The sequence below is a fragment of the Grus americana genome, chromosome 25, assembly GCF_028858705.1.
Source record: "Grus americana isolate bGruAme1 chromosome 25, bGruAme1.mat, whole genome shotgun sequence".
NCBI lineage: Eukaryota > Metazoa > Chordata > Aves > Gruiformes > Gruidae > Grus > Grus americana.
Window position 1 is genome coordinate 7,012,192 of NC_072876.1, and position 13,377 is coordinate 7,025,568.

General features: G+C 60.9%; 1 protein-coding gene across 2 annotated transcripts in view; it reads right to left on the minus strand.

The window, feature by feature from the left end:
- Nucleotides 1–13,377, minus strand: part of GRM4 (glutamate metabotropic receptor 4) — a 51,005-nt gene that overhangs the window by 15,933 nt on the left and 21,695 nt on the right. For both annotated transcript variants that reach the window (XM_054804105.1, XM_054804106.1), the window contains exons 4-6: nucleotides 5,011–5,146; nucleotides 2,609–2,763; nucleotides 2,157–2,297 (exon numbers count right to left, since the gene is read on the minus strand). In XM_054804105.1, coding sequence (XP_054660080.1) covers nucleotides 2,157–2,297; nucleotides 2,609–2,763; nucleotides 5,011–5,146 — 432 coding nt within the window. The remainder of the gene's footprint in view (nucleotides 1–2,156; nucleotides 2,298–2,608; nucleotides 2,764–5,010; nucleotides 5,147–13,377) is intronic.

Below are 13,377 nucleotides of genomic sequence, written 5' to 3' on the forward strand. Positions count from 1 at the left end.
ACCCGGGAGGGCTGGGGACGCGTGCGGCGGAGGGAGCTTGGAGGTGGAGAAGGATGCTGAGGAGCTCCTGCTGCAAAAGAGGCTGGGAGACAGGTTTTGGCCTGATCCTGCTCCCAGCCTGGGGACGGAGCGCACACATCCTGCATGGTGCTAGGCTCCTGGGGACAACACGAGCGGCTGCCAGCGGGAATCACCCCAAAACCTGGTGCCCGGCCCAGCCCTCACCCCTCACCTTCCTCCCAGCTCTCCCACACGCGAACGAGAGCCAGGAGCTGTCCTGTTCGGTGGCGGGACCCTTCGCTTTGCTTTTTGGATGGAAAAGCAAGCAAACGGCAGCATTTCTCTGCGCGCGTTGGGCTCCAACCGAACCTGAAGCTCGTGGGGGAAGTCAGTACAGTTCCCTAGAGAACAGCCCCACACGGGACATTTGCATCAGCCGTGCAAAGCAGGAGCGCGTGGAACTGCACAGGCAGGTTATTTGCTTCATCATGCGTTATTTCCCCTCTCCGTTTATCTGCCAAGCAAACGTTCAGGAGATAATTTATTTGCTGACAAATTCAGATAATTTAAAGACAGTTCCTAGGACATTTGCCATGTCGCGGTTTCAGCTGCCTCCACTGATACCTTGGCCCTGAAATATTGCTTGTTTAAATGCTACTTTACTACGAAGATGAAGAGATCAGCGGTTTGCAGGACCTGCTCATGTGTTTCCCGGTGCCAGGGATTTCTTGATGTAATCGGGGAAGATCAGGAGCTCTCAGCTACCCAAGGCCACGGCCACGGGCGAGTTTTCTTGCAAGCCCTTGCTGCTTACCAAGCTCACGCCTGTGCATTAGCCACAAGGCTACCTGGGGAAGCTGCAGTGCTGGAAAGCCCTTGCAGGGCCGGAGAGGCGTCCCCAGATCATCAGCTGGACGTTTGGGGAATGCCTGCAAGGGAGAGATGTGGAAGCACCTTCCCTTGTCCTCAGCAGCGAAAGGGGGGGCAGAAAAACCGCCTTAAATGATCAAACTTTCCATCCGCCTGCCGGCACGCCACGGCTTCCACAGACGTCCCTCCCAAGGGGACGGGGAGGGGGGGGGACGCACAAATGTCCCAGGTCCTGCCACGTCGCAGCCTGCAAGACGCTGTGTCGTTATCTGTCGCCAGCCGGTGCCAGGCAGGCAGAGCATCGCTCCCATCTCTCGGTAAACGTCACCTCCCTGAGCCTCCAACCACCACCTCGGCAGCAGCGCTATCAGCGAGACAGATCCCCCGGCTGCCTCGCTTACTGCTTTAATCCCTGTGAACCTCTTTTGGCTGGGAACGGCTAAAAACGCACAGTGGGGGGCGAGGAGGGGCCCGGGGAGCGGGCTCTGCCAGGACAAGGTTCCCTGCGTGGAGCGGCAAAGGGGCACGTCGGCAAAGCGCTCTGCAACCAGGCACAGGCAAACCGCGCTCCAGCACGTGCAAGGGGCAAGGATGCTCCGGTGGCTTCACGCCTTTCAGGGGACAACGGCGCTTCTGCCAGGCGCACGGTGAGAAAGGGGCAGTTGTCCAAATACCGCAAAACAACGCGGAATTTGGCCCCAAGCCCCCCAGGTCTGGGTGGGTTTGTACCCGCAGAAGACGGAGCCAAGGGAAGGGAGATGGCCAAGAAGCGTGCACGAGAGGGAGCAGCCCTGGGACCCTTGCACGGGGACCGTACCTTCGCACACACACAAACCAAAGACGCTCCGCACGCTTCCTGAATCACATGCGGCACATCGGGATGCACAAAAGCACTTTTGTGCAACGCTCCTGTCTGCTTTTAAGCGAGCTGCTGCCGTCAGGAGCCCAGCGGGCACCCGAGTGCCCACGCAGCTCTGCATCACCCGCATTCCCCACGCTGCAGGAGCGCCGGCGTTTCTCCAGCCTTCCCCAAATTCCCACCTGGCTTTGGCGCTTAGTCCAAAAAAATCACGCTGACAACCGAGACCGCCAGACACGGAGCGTTAATTGTCCCGTGGCTGCCCTGAGCTGGGCTGGCAGCTCCGGAGCAACGGGACGTGGCTAGAGCTGAAAGGCCGTAAGGGGAAAGCGAGCGAAACTTTCCTAACGCCGGCTCTGGGCTCTCTGCTCCCACACCCCCTGCGCGATACAGCGCCGCTCGCCCGCAGCATCCCCGTGGCTCTTACTGGTGCACTTCTTGATGCTGCTGCCCTTCTTCAGCGCGTGCCGGCTCAGCTTGCAGTGGAAATTTTCCTCCCAAAACTCAGCAAACCAGATGTTTCGGCGGTTGTTGTCCAGCGTCCTGCTGGAGAAGTAGCGGTCGAAACCTGCCCGGGGAAGAGGGGGACGGAGGCGATAAATCTCTGGGACGGCAGAGAGATGCTTAACCCGGCCCCAAACCCCCCAGGCAGAGGGGAAGGAGGGGCTCGTAAGCGATGGGTCTAGGAACACGTAAGAGCGCGGTGGGTTTGTGTCCGAGCTGCCACTCGGGCGAAGCTGCAGGCTGGAAAACCGACCCGGGGAAGACCCGCTGCAAACAGCCACTCACAGCCAAAACCTCGCGGTTAAGGGGAAGCCGTCGGGGGGGGACAGGCGACCCGGGGGGAGCTGAGGGAACCCAGCGAGCGCAGCCCCTTACCTTTGACAGAGACCCGCTTGGGCAGGATGGTGACGGAGCCCTCGGCCACCTCCTCCAGGTGCAGGACCGGGGAGATCTTGGAGCCCCAGCTGTCCGAGCCCATCCAGATGAAGTGTCCCGTCTGGTTCGCCCTCTTGGCCGCCTCCAGCACCCTTCTGTGGAACGAAACGACGGGCGCTGGCGCTTGCTGGCACCATGGGGCCGGGGCACCGGCTTCATGCCCGGCCCCATGGAAGCGGGGGTGCTGGCATGGGGCAGCGCTGTTTGCATCTGCTGCTCCGGGCACTCGGTCGGCACCAGGCACAACCCGGTGCACATGGACACACGGGAGCAAACCGTGCTGCTCAGCTCCCGCACCCTCCGTCCTCCCCAGCCCGGGCACACAGGCTGCTTCTCCCACCTCATTTGCATATTTGCTGACTGGTAATTGAATTTCTCCCTTAATTACCCAACATTAGGAAAAAAAAATCAGGTTATGCCGCAGCAGGCAGGAAAAGCAGCAGCACTGGAGAGCGCGCGTGTGCCTTCAGCTCCGATCAGCATTGCAAGCCGTGGGGCAGAGCCAGCCAGCGCTGCCAGGGCCCAGGCTAGAGCTAAACTGGGCTCTGCTGGGCTCAACTGGGCAGCACCAGGGAGCTGGAGATGCCATCCGTCCTGCTGAGCATCCTTCATCGTGGCCAGACACGCACACGCTTGCACGCTCCACCGGTGCCAGCCAGTTCAGAAAATCTTCGTAGGTGGATGGAAGCTTTCCTGGGTCCGACCCTGCGGGCTCGCTGTGCCCCCGGGGCTTGTGCAGGTCCCCAGCCCCACGGGAGCTTCATCTCCCCGTCTGCCCGTGCAGGGAGGGGGCAGGTTGGTGACTCACCCCCCGCCGTCAGGAGCTGATCATTTCAAGTCCAGATGGGGTTTAAAATGCGGAATAAGGAAAAAAACCCTTACAAATGGAGCAGAGAGCGGAGACGAGACGGGAAGAGGCAGGCGTGCTCTGGGAGCTGCGGGGCCAGCAAGCAGCTGGGGAGCCGCGCCGGCTGCTCCGTGCTCATCCCGGTTGCCCCGAGCTCCGGGCGCATCCTGCCGCAGGGAGATCGGCAAAGCCCACGTCCCGCTCCCAGCACAAGCAGCATCTGCAGCTGCCCGCAGTCCTCACACGGGGCAGGATCTCCCCGCGGCAAATTGAGGTCGTTCCTGGGAGATCGAGGATTTACACCTGATCTGAGGCAGAAATTCAAGCAACACCCGTTCCCCATTGCTCGGCAGCGTGGCTCCACGCGTTCCGGGAGAGGCAGCACACCCTCTTCCAGGCTCCGCAGCCCAGGCTGGCACGAGGGTCGGGATCACGGCAGTCTCCGTGCCCGGGCTAAACCCACGCTCACCCGGCACGGGGTGGGGGGGGGTGTAAACCACCGTTCACGGGATGTAATCCTATCTGGATGGGTAAATGTTTACAAACCCCAGTTAATGGGGCTTGCCATTTACACAGCGAGGTAAATCCCCTGTTTCGCACCACACACCCGCATAAATGTCAGGTTTGCAGACATTTCTATTAAGGAAGGAAAAAAGAAACTTGGAGCGTTTGCACATCTGATGTAAACTGATTTAAAATCGCAGTTTACCCACATTTACATAATGTTTGCTGATTAATAAATTAGATACTTAGGAAATCAGGGGTAGCTCCATGTGAATCATTCTGCTCCATAAACAACAGGAGCTGCAAGACGTCGCTTCGCCTGCGGAGCATCTCATCACCTCGAAGCGTGGCTGCGTCCCCAGTCCCACTGGGCACATGAGGCAGCAAGTGGGGGGTCCCTGAAAGGCCCCCCGGACCTGGACCCGCTCCTCTCCCACGCCGGGGGCTGAGGCTGCACAGCAAAGCAGAACCGGCACCTGGACCCTGCCACGGCCGGTGCTCAGCGAGGCCCCACGCCAGCTCGGACCCACTCGTGAGCAGCGTGAAGCAGCCGGATCATGACAGCAGGGGTTTCCGCAGCCAAGGGAAAGCCGATTTTTCCTCCTTTGAGCTCTGTGTCGCTGCGCTTTGATGGCAGCAGCGTGCCAGGTGGCCAGTCGGAAGGCAGCTCCGGTGGGTCCCTGCTGCGGCCGTGCCCGTGCCACGCGGCAAAGGCAGCTACACAGGCACGCCTGCTCCACGCTGCAGGCACACGCGTGCCACGCTGCAGACACACGCACGCTGCAGGCACACGCGTGCCACGCTGCAGGCACACGCACGCTGCAGGCACACGCGTGGCACGCCGCAGGCACGGCTGGCTCCTGTTGCCCAGCTCCCGCCGTCAGCGTCCCGCACCTCGCGCCCCGGCCAGCAGCGTGCACAGAGCACACGTCGGGCTCGGTGCGGTGCCCTGCGGCGCGTCCCACCCCCAGCCCGGCCAGCGGCTCCGCACCTGATATCGTCTTCGTTAGCGAAGATGATGACGGCCCGCGCGTGGGAGGTCTCCAGGAGGCGGCGGATGATCTTGTCGAACTCTCCCGGCTTGGGCTCCCGTGGGATCTTGACGGACTGTGCCACGCACACCCCCCCTGTGGCAGAGGGAGCCCCGGCACTGAGACACCCCGTGAATCCCCCCCCCCCCCGGGCACAGCCCCTCTCCCAGCCCCACAACAGCAAACGGGGGGCTCCCCAGCTCACCTGCGCTCCCACCCGCTGAGGGGCTCAGCGCCACGCCATCTCCACAGCCCACCACCCCCAGAGCCCCCCGGCCACCATCCAGCCCCCCAGCCCCCCCCTTACGCCTCCTCTCCCTGGTCGCTGCCTTCACCCCTCCTCTCCCAGCTCAGCCGTCCTGCGCCGCCTTCCCTCCCGTCCCCGTGGCTCATCTCTGCCTTCCGCCCGCTCCGCGTAGTGCCTGCCAGCCCGAGCCACCACCGCATCGTGCCCCGGCCCCCCGGCAGACACACAGCCCCATCCCGGCGGCTCGGACGGGGTGTTCCAGCCAGCTCTGAGCACCGGCCCCTCCCCAGCCCGGGACCGGGTTTGGCAAAGGGCTCTGCGGGTCCGATGGTCAGATAACGGCACAAACAGCCCGTGGGAAGAGGAGACGACGGGCTGCAGCCCCGGTGCAATCCCTTCGCCCCCAGACAGCAGCCTGGCCCTGCAAAGGGTTTTATTCCCATCCTGCGGCACCGGCCCAGCTCCCAGCCCAGCTTTCCACAGGGCGACTGCAAAAGCAGCTAATTAAAATTAAAAGAGACAAGGGGAACCTGGTAATTGGAAGAGGCCCCACACATGGCTGCTGGGCTCCCAGCCTCCAGCTCCGAAAAGCCAGAGCCCTCCTGCTCCTGCATTTTTGCAGATGCCAATAAAAAGAGAGATGGGAGAGAAAATTAAACATTGCGGGACCTTCTGGATGTAATTGATGGTCTCAATTTGCATAGTAAATGACACGGCTGATACCTCGCCTGCCACTGAAAGATCCCCGCTTAAGCAAAGGTCAGAGTAATTAGCACACGGTGGAGGGAGAGATTTCCCAGCTTACGGCCCCAGAGAGGAGCAGGGAGAGGACGGGATGGGGACAGGCACCGAGGCAGAGGCCCCCGGGATGGGAGGGTTCACTCCCTCCCGTAGGGCTGGAGGAAAATTGGGGTAATTTGGCCTGACGATGGGGGGAACAGATGGGTGCTGAGCATGCAGCACGGGAGGTTGCAGGGATGGGGGTAACAGCATCCCCCGGCAAACACCCGCTGGCTGGGGCAGCATCGCCTGGCCCCAGCGCCCCGCAGCCCAGCCATGGAGGGGGTTTTTTCTTCTTTTTTTTTTTTTTTCCCTATGGTAAGAAATTGGGCCAATTTACTGTTTGTTTCCCATATGGGGAGCCAGATGGATGGAGAGGAGGGAGTTGGATAAACAGACTCCCGGACAGACAGCTCAGCCAGGCAGCAGCAGGCAGCGCCGGCAGGATGGCACGTCCCTGCCCGGGGGGTGCTCAGCCCCGGCCACCGCTCGGCCCGGCCAGGCCAGGGTGGCACCGGCTGCGCCCCGGCTAAGGAGCCCGTGCGGCTTAATTACAGTTTCCATGGCGATAAAAGGAGAAAATCCAACAAAAGCAGCAGTTTGCAAACACAAGAACCTTCCAAAAGCCCCGACGCAGAGTTGGGCGGGTGCGTGCACACGCGAGTGACAGCTCGGGGTTGGCACAAGCGCACACCCGTGTGCCACTGAGCACCAACGCAGCGAGGCTCCCGTCCCGTCCGTGCTCTGCTCCGGGCTCGTGTGAGCACGGGAAGGAACGCACCGTGCCGCGTGCCCCATCGCGACGTGTGCCCCTGCACACGTGGGCACTCACGAGCGCGTGGCACAGGGACGCGGGGGCTCCGGGCACACACAGCAGCTGCAGCACCGGCCCCTTCCCAGCAGCACAAACCCAGCTTCGAGACTTTCCCAGGCCCCCAGCAAGGCTTCGCACTGGGGTCCTCCCGCTGCGTTTCACTCCCTCGCCCCGAGCCGCGGCTCTGAGCGTCCCCAGCATCCCATGGCTGCCCCGTGCCGGCTCTGCCCACCCCGCTGGGGTACACGGGACCCCGGCCTGGAGGATGCTCAGCAAAAGCAAGCTCGCGGGGGGGAGGATAAACCCTGCAGGGCAGCCAGCGGCCCTGGGCGAGCTCGTGGCGGGGACCACCGTCTTGTATGCATGGCAAGAGGAGACGGGCCCATAAATAAATAAAAGGAGACTAAATCGATGGCAATCCAGAAATGACCAAGTTACTCGGCAGCTCCCTTAAATCAAACTAACGAGGAATGTAACAAAAAAAGGTATACAGGCAATTAGGACGTAATGAGGACCTTATTAACTCAGCAGCTGGAGAGCGCAGAGCAGGCAAGCAGGAGGCGGCCCGGCCAGCGGTGGGGGGGAAAGCGGGGATGGAGACCCAGAAAAGCGGCTGGGTGCCAGGAGAAAACTGCCCCGAGGATGGACACGGGTGTCTGCAGTTTGCTGCCGCTCATCAGGGCTCTCCACGTCTTCGAAATGCCACAAACCAAGCCCAGCTAAAAACCCTCGGGGGGTCTGGGACCCCCACCTTCCCGCAGCACCCTGCTCCAGCACATGCACTGATGCTGGCACCACTGCTTAACTTTTTTTATCTTCTTAATTAATGAAATCTTCTTAATAGTGAAAAAAAGAGGTCGGGGGGTCAGGGGGAAGTGGCTGAGGTGGGCAGAGCTGCACGTTTCGGGGCAGCCCTGCTCACCTCCAGCAGCCCGGGCTCTCAGCGCCTGCATTATTCATGGCCCCCGGGCGCCGCAGCGGGCAGGGGGATTTGCCAAGCGATGCTCCTACTGTCTTCGCAGAAAAATCCATTCAGTCAAAACGCTCCTTTAAAGCAAGAAATCAAAGCGAGGAGGCAGCAGCGATGGGGAGGAGGCGGCTGCTCTCCCTCCTCCGGCAGGACACCGCAGCATCGCTCCTGACTCAGGCCAGGGTCTGACTCTGGGAGGAGGCAGGAGGTGAGGAACGGGGACCCCTTTCCTCCTCCAGCTTTGGGAAAGGGCCAAACTGGAGCAGGGATAGTGGGGAAGCCTCCAGGACTGGGACAGCGTCCCACAGCCAGCTGCTGGGGACAGGCGCCCAATTTAAGGATGCTCAGATGAGATCCCGTGCACGCCATCACTGATGGAAGGCAGCGCAGGGCGCTTGCAGCGAGAAACAGCCTTGAAAGCCCAACCTGAGCCCATTTCCAAACCTCCCATGGGCCGAGGCAACAACCAGGCACCTGGAGCTGCAGCCCCAGAGTCCGGGAGCACCCAGAGCTGCTTTCGGCTCCTGGCCTGAGCCCCCACGGCGGTGGCAGCCTGGTCGCACCGTGACAGAGCCAGCAGCTTCACGGGGAGGCTGCTGGGAAGAGCAGAGGATGAAATATTCAGCAGCCCACATCCAGGGAAGTGGAGACCGACAGGGAGAGTGCAACGGTGGGGATGTAATTACGGGAGGTGGCCAAGCGTGCCCAGCGCTGCCGCTTGCAGCCCTTTCTCTGCCGCCTGCCATAACAAACCCACCCCATTAATAAGCAGCGGCCGCCCCGTCCCACACGGACGGGTCTCGGCACAGATGCTCGTCAGGGCAGGAGGGAACCTGTCCCGTGCACTGGGATGTGCAGCGAGAGCGGCTCTGCAAAGGGAAGGGTTTGCCACGGGGCTCGTCCTCCAGCAAACACCCCCCCCTCCTGCCAGGAGGGCCAGGACAGCGGGGACGTGTCTGCACCCGTGTCCCACCTCAGTCCCGCGGGCAAAACCACGAGGGTCTGCACCCAGTGCCACCCAACAGCCCCGTGCACCCACCCCGGCCGTGCAAAGTTTGTCTGTGAGCATCTCGCCCCACTCCGGGCAGAGAACCCGCCGCCTGCCCCATCCTCGAGGACCGTATCCCTCCCGCCGGCATCCCCCCAGCCCGGCAGGATCTCAGCCTCCCCCCGCATCCCTGCAGCTCTGCCGGGGCCTCGGGGACTCTCCTCATTAAGGTGGGGTTAATGCGTGTTGTCAAACACAGGTCAGGGTTTAATCTGCGCCATTACGGGCGCGGTGGGAGCGCAGCTGCTCCGGGAAGCGTGACGCTGAAGTGCCCTCTTGATTGCAGGTAGATAATAAGCTTTTGCTGTCGCTAACGTACACCATCAATCAGGGAGCGCTCTGCCGGGGCTCCCCGCCGAGCCGGCGGCTGCCGATCCCTGGGCGAGCACGGGCCTGGCGCGTTGGAGAAGGGGCGCCCGGCTCAGCCGTGCTGGGAACAGCGACGTGCATGTCCCCGCCGCTGCAATGCGCTCTCGGGGCGGCCCTGGGCACCCTGAGAAGGGGATGGGTCTCTGCACAGCCCAGCAGCACCTGCGCGGCTCCCCTGCGTGCTCCTGGCCTCCCCTTCCTAACCCCAGCCATTTAAATGAGGTTCCCGCGCCCGGAGTCTTAATTGGTGAGCGGCTGGCTGCTCCCCTGCCCCGGGATGCATTATTCTTGTCACTGCAAAGCCTCCAGGAACCGACTCATTAGAGGAGAAGTCATCAGGGACAGCTCTGTGCCCTCACAGAGGCAAAGCTCCCATGCCATCGCCAGACCCGCACGCTTCCGTCTAACCACGGAGCACGGGATGCACTGCGCAGGGCAAGGGCTGGCACCGTCCATCCATCTGTCTGCCCACCCACCCGTCCGTCCGTCCTCAACACTGCAGCAACAAGTGGCTTTGCAATTTGGGGAAGGCTCCCTACATCCCGTGGGTACCGCCCCCGAGCCGGGCTGGGGAGAGCAGCGTGACGGGGAACCAGCCCCGGGCCACAGCACACGCCCAGGGAGAACAGCAGCACCACGAGCCGCCCCGGTCCCACCACACGCGGCTCTAATCCCTCCTTTTTGTGGCACAGCCCTAATGAGAGCAATACCCGGGTTATCCGGCGCAGAGGCTGCAATATCCCACGAGTCCCGGTCCTGCTGCTGGCAAAGCGCCTCCGCTACCAGCTCGGGTGTGCCTGGGGACACCGACCCGCCTCGTCACCCAGAACCAGCCCCAACGCATCCCCTGGTGCAGCCGGGTCTCGGCTCACAGACTCCTGCACTTCACTGCAAGGTGGGCACCTCGCCCCTTCCCTCCTGGCAATACAAAGCGGGGAGCGATGGCAGGTCCCTCGCCCCCGGGGTTTTTGCAGCCTGGTCCCATTCGGGGGTGGCGGGTCCCTCCTTGCATGCCCTGGGCTCTGCGTCACGCGTCCCCATCACCAGAGGCTCCTGGCACTTGCCACCTGCCTCGTCCCTGGAACCGCCTCAAATGCCGCTCGTCAGTGTTTTGAAATCTCGGCAGACATTATGGAGCTGAGCAATTTGCGCTTGCTTTTCAACTGCCTGCATTGCCAAGCTAAATCAGTAATTAATGAATTTGCAATGGGGAAAAGAAGGGGGGGAAAAAGCGAGTCTTCGGCTCAAACCTAGGGCCTTGTGTGGGATGTCAGGGACCTGGAAATTCAAGTTTCTCACTCAGGTAATATCCCCACAGACTGTGTCCATGGGAGGGATCTTCTGCTAAAGACCTAATCAGGGACTCGGGCGAGTCCCCCCCAGCTCCTGCAGCCCTTCTGCGGGCGAGCTGCCCCTTGGGCTGCGTCTCCTTCCCCCTCACGCTGCTCCAGCCCTGAGCCAGGAAGGGGCAGGAGACTCAGGGATTTTTGGGGAGGTTTATAGCAAGCTTTTCCAGCCTTTCCCCCATCTACTCTCGGCAAAGGGAGCATCACTCTGCAGTCAGGGGCTTGAGTTTATTCTCTGCAGCAGAGACCCACATCCATCACATGACTCCAGGAGCTGGGGCTTGAAGTGCCAGACGAGTCCCGAAAGCACAGACAACCTTTCCCTTCATTTATCATCACAATTTAGCTATCCCTCCTAACCCATGCCCACACCATGAAAAACACGTTCTCCACCAACCCCCCAGGGCAGCGTCTCCCACCTCACCCCGTCTCAGACCAGACCTCGCCGGGAGCTCCCCGGAGCCGCCGGCATTTCCCGGGTCACCAGGGCACCCCCCAACACACACCGAAAATATTAAATATTGCCTCGGCTACCCCCAAAGCCCAGGTTTGGGCTCCAGGCCAGAGCCAGCCTGGACCACAACTAATAGCTCCTCCGTGTCCAGCCCCGCTCGCCTCCCTCCCCGCTTCCACCGCACAAAGGCAGCACCGCAACACGTGAAACAAGGAGCGGCGTTAGGAGCCAGCGCAGCGTTATTTACAGGCAGGTTTCAGCCAGCAAACGGAGCGAGACCCGGGGCTGGCGGGAGCATTTTCCCAGCCCAGCAGCCCCAGTCCAGCTCTGGCTCTCCCCAGTCCCAGCCTGCAGGACACTGTGCATCCACCAGCAAACAGCTCGAGGGCAGGGAAGGCTTTTAGGTGGGGAAACTGAGGCACGCCTCCCTTCAGGCTGCATTGGGGTACACAGTTTGGACAGGAGTGAAAAGAAAAGAAGCATAAGGAAAGCAAATAGGAAAATAACCCAGGAAATGTGGTTTCTGCCTCCGAGGAGCCTGTAAGAGTTTCAGGACCCAAAGTGGCAATGGCAGCAGAGCCTCGGTGACCAGACCCGTCCCCTCCAGCTGCCCCATCCAGCACGAAGAGGTGCCGCATCCAGCAAGAGCTGGCACTGATTTTTGTGCAGGGGGTGGGATGACAGAGACCAGCACAGAAACTCAGGGTACGGGTTTAACCATGATTTTGGCCCCTGGGTGCCAGGGACCCTTCCTGAGCCACGTTGTGAAGGACCTGCTCGGAGATGCTCCCTTCGAGCCCCGCAGGGAAAAGAGCTGCCACCACCCCCGGTGTTATCGGCCAGAAAACACCTGCAGGACCAGATTCACCCAAAATCCAGCCTTCCCGCAGAGCGGGCACCCTTCGGGCTCTCGGCATCGTGCCACGAAAAAGCGCCCGGTTCTGTGCTGGCTGCTGAATGGGAGGATTTGGCCGGGGAGCCGAGACGCTGGCAGCAAGTCGCAGCCCTGCGGTGAGCCGCAGCCATCGAGCGCTGGCTGCACGAGAACAGCCGTCCTCGGGGACGAGAGGGAGCCGGATTGCCAGCCCTGCCCTGCCCTCCCGCTCCTCACACCTCGCTGTCGCGGGGCTGAAGGTCACTCGCTGTAACTCCTGCACGCTTTGCTGCGGGGGGAACTCCCTGCAAACAGCACCGGGAGGTACCGGGGGCTGGCACCCACCAGCACCATCCTCCCGTCCATCCCGGCTGTGCCATGGGGACGGCATCCGCAGGGCGCAGGACGGGACGATCCCCAGGGCCAGCGAATAACCAGGATCAGTGACCTCCAGGATTGCACATACACCTCTGCTCCAAAGTCATATTCGATGCTTACTTATGCCTTAAGACTTGGGAGCGGGGTGGTTTTTTTTTTTGGGTGACATCCTGATGCATGAACCAAAAGTAATGAACCCAGCTAAAACCAGAAAGAGACAGCCATGAATGTCACATGGGGATGAACAAATGCATCACAAATATGTATCGGCCTCTTAACTAAAAATATAGAAAACTCAGCGAAGGATAAAACAATCGAGGGGAGAAATGACAGTGTAAAATTGATCCAGACACATGACTAAGGAGTCTTGCATTTGACTGGAAATATTACCCTCTTTACAAAACCGAGCGCTGCACATTGCAACGCATGGCATAACATGCCGTGCTCACCAGCTAAATTACATAAACATAAATCTAATACTTCATCTCCAAGAGCTCGGCGACAGCGGAGATGTCAATGCACACAGGGCCAAAGGATCGTGCACGGATCTGTCCATCCACCGCAAGGATGCCACGGGTCGGGGTCAGGGGGAGATGCTGTACAAGAGGAGATGGGGACACCCCGCTGCTGGCCCTGCCGTGCACCTCAGTGCTGAGGTGTAAATACGGCTGACGCCCACTGCCTTTGCAGGATGCTTTGGGGGAGCACTTAAAACACTTAAAAATGGCCAAAGAAAATTCATCCTTTGCAGACTTCACATCCCTGCAATGCTAGCACCCAAAAAACCATCACTCTAGTGATTAAGGACTGTCCGGCCGTCGGTGCAACCGCCAGCAATCGCCAGAGTAATTGCAATGTATAAAACACAGTTTCCCTCCCGGGTCAGTCTGTCTCGGTAGCCCAGAGCCAGCCCCTGCTCCAAGAACAACCTGTCCCCAGGGCGAGTTCCTTCTCCCCGCCCCGGCGGAGGGGGTCGGTTTGTGCCTTGAGCAGAAACGCTTTCCACTGCGACAGCGAAGGCTTTAACGTGAGGCTTTGCTAAAAATT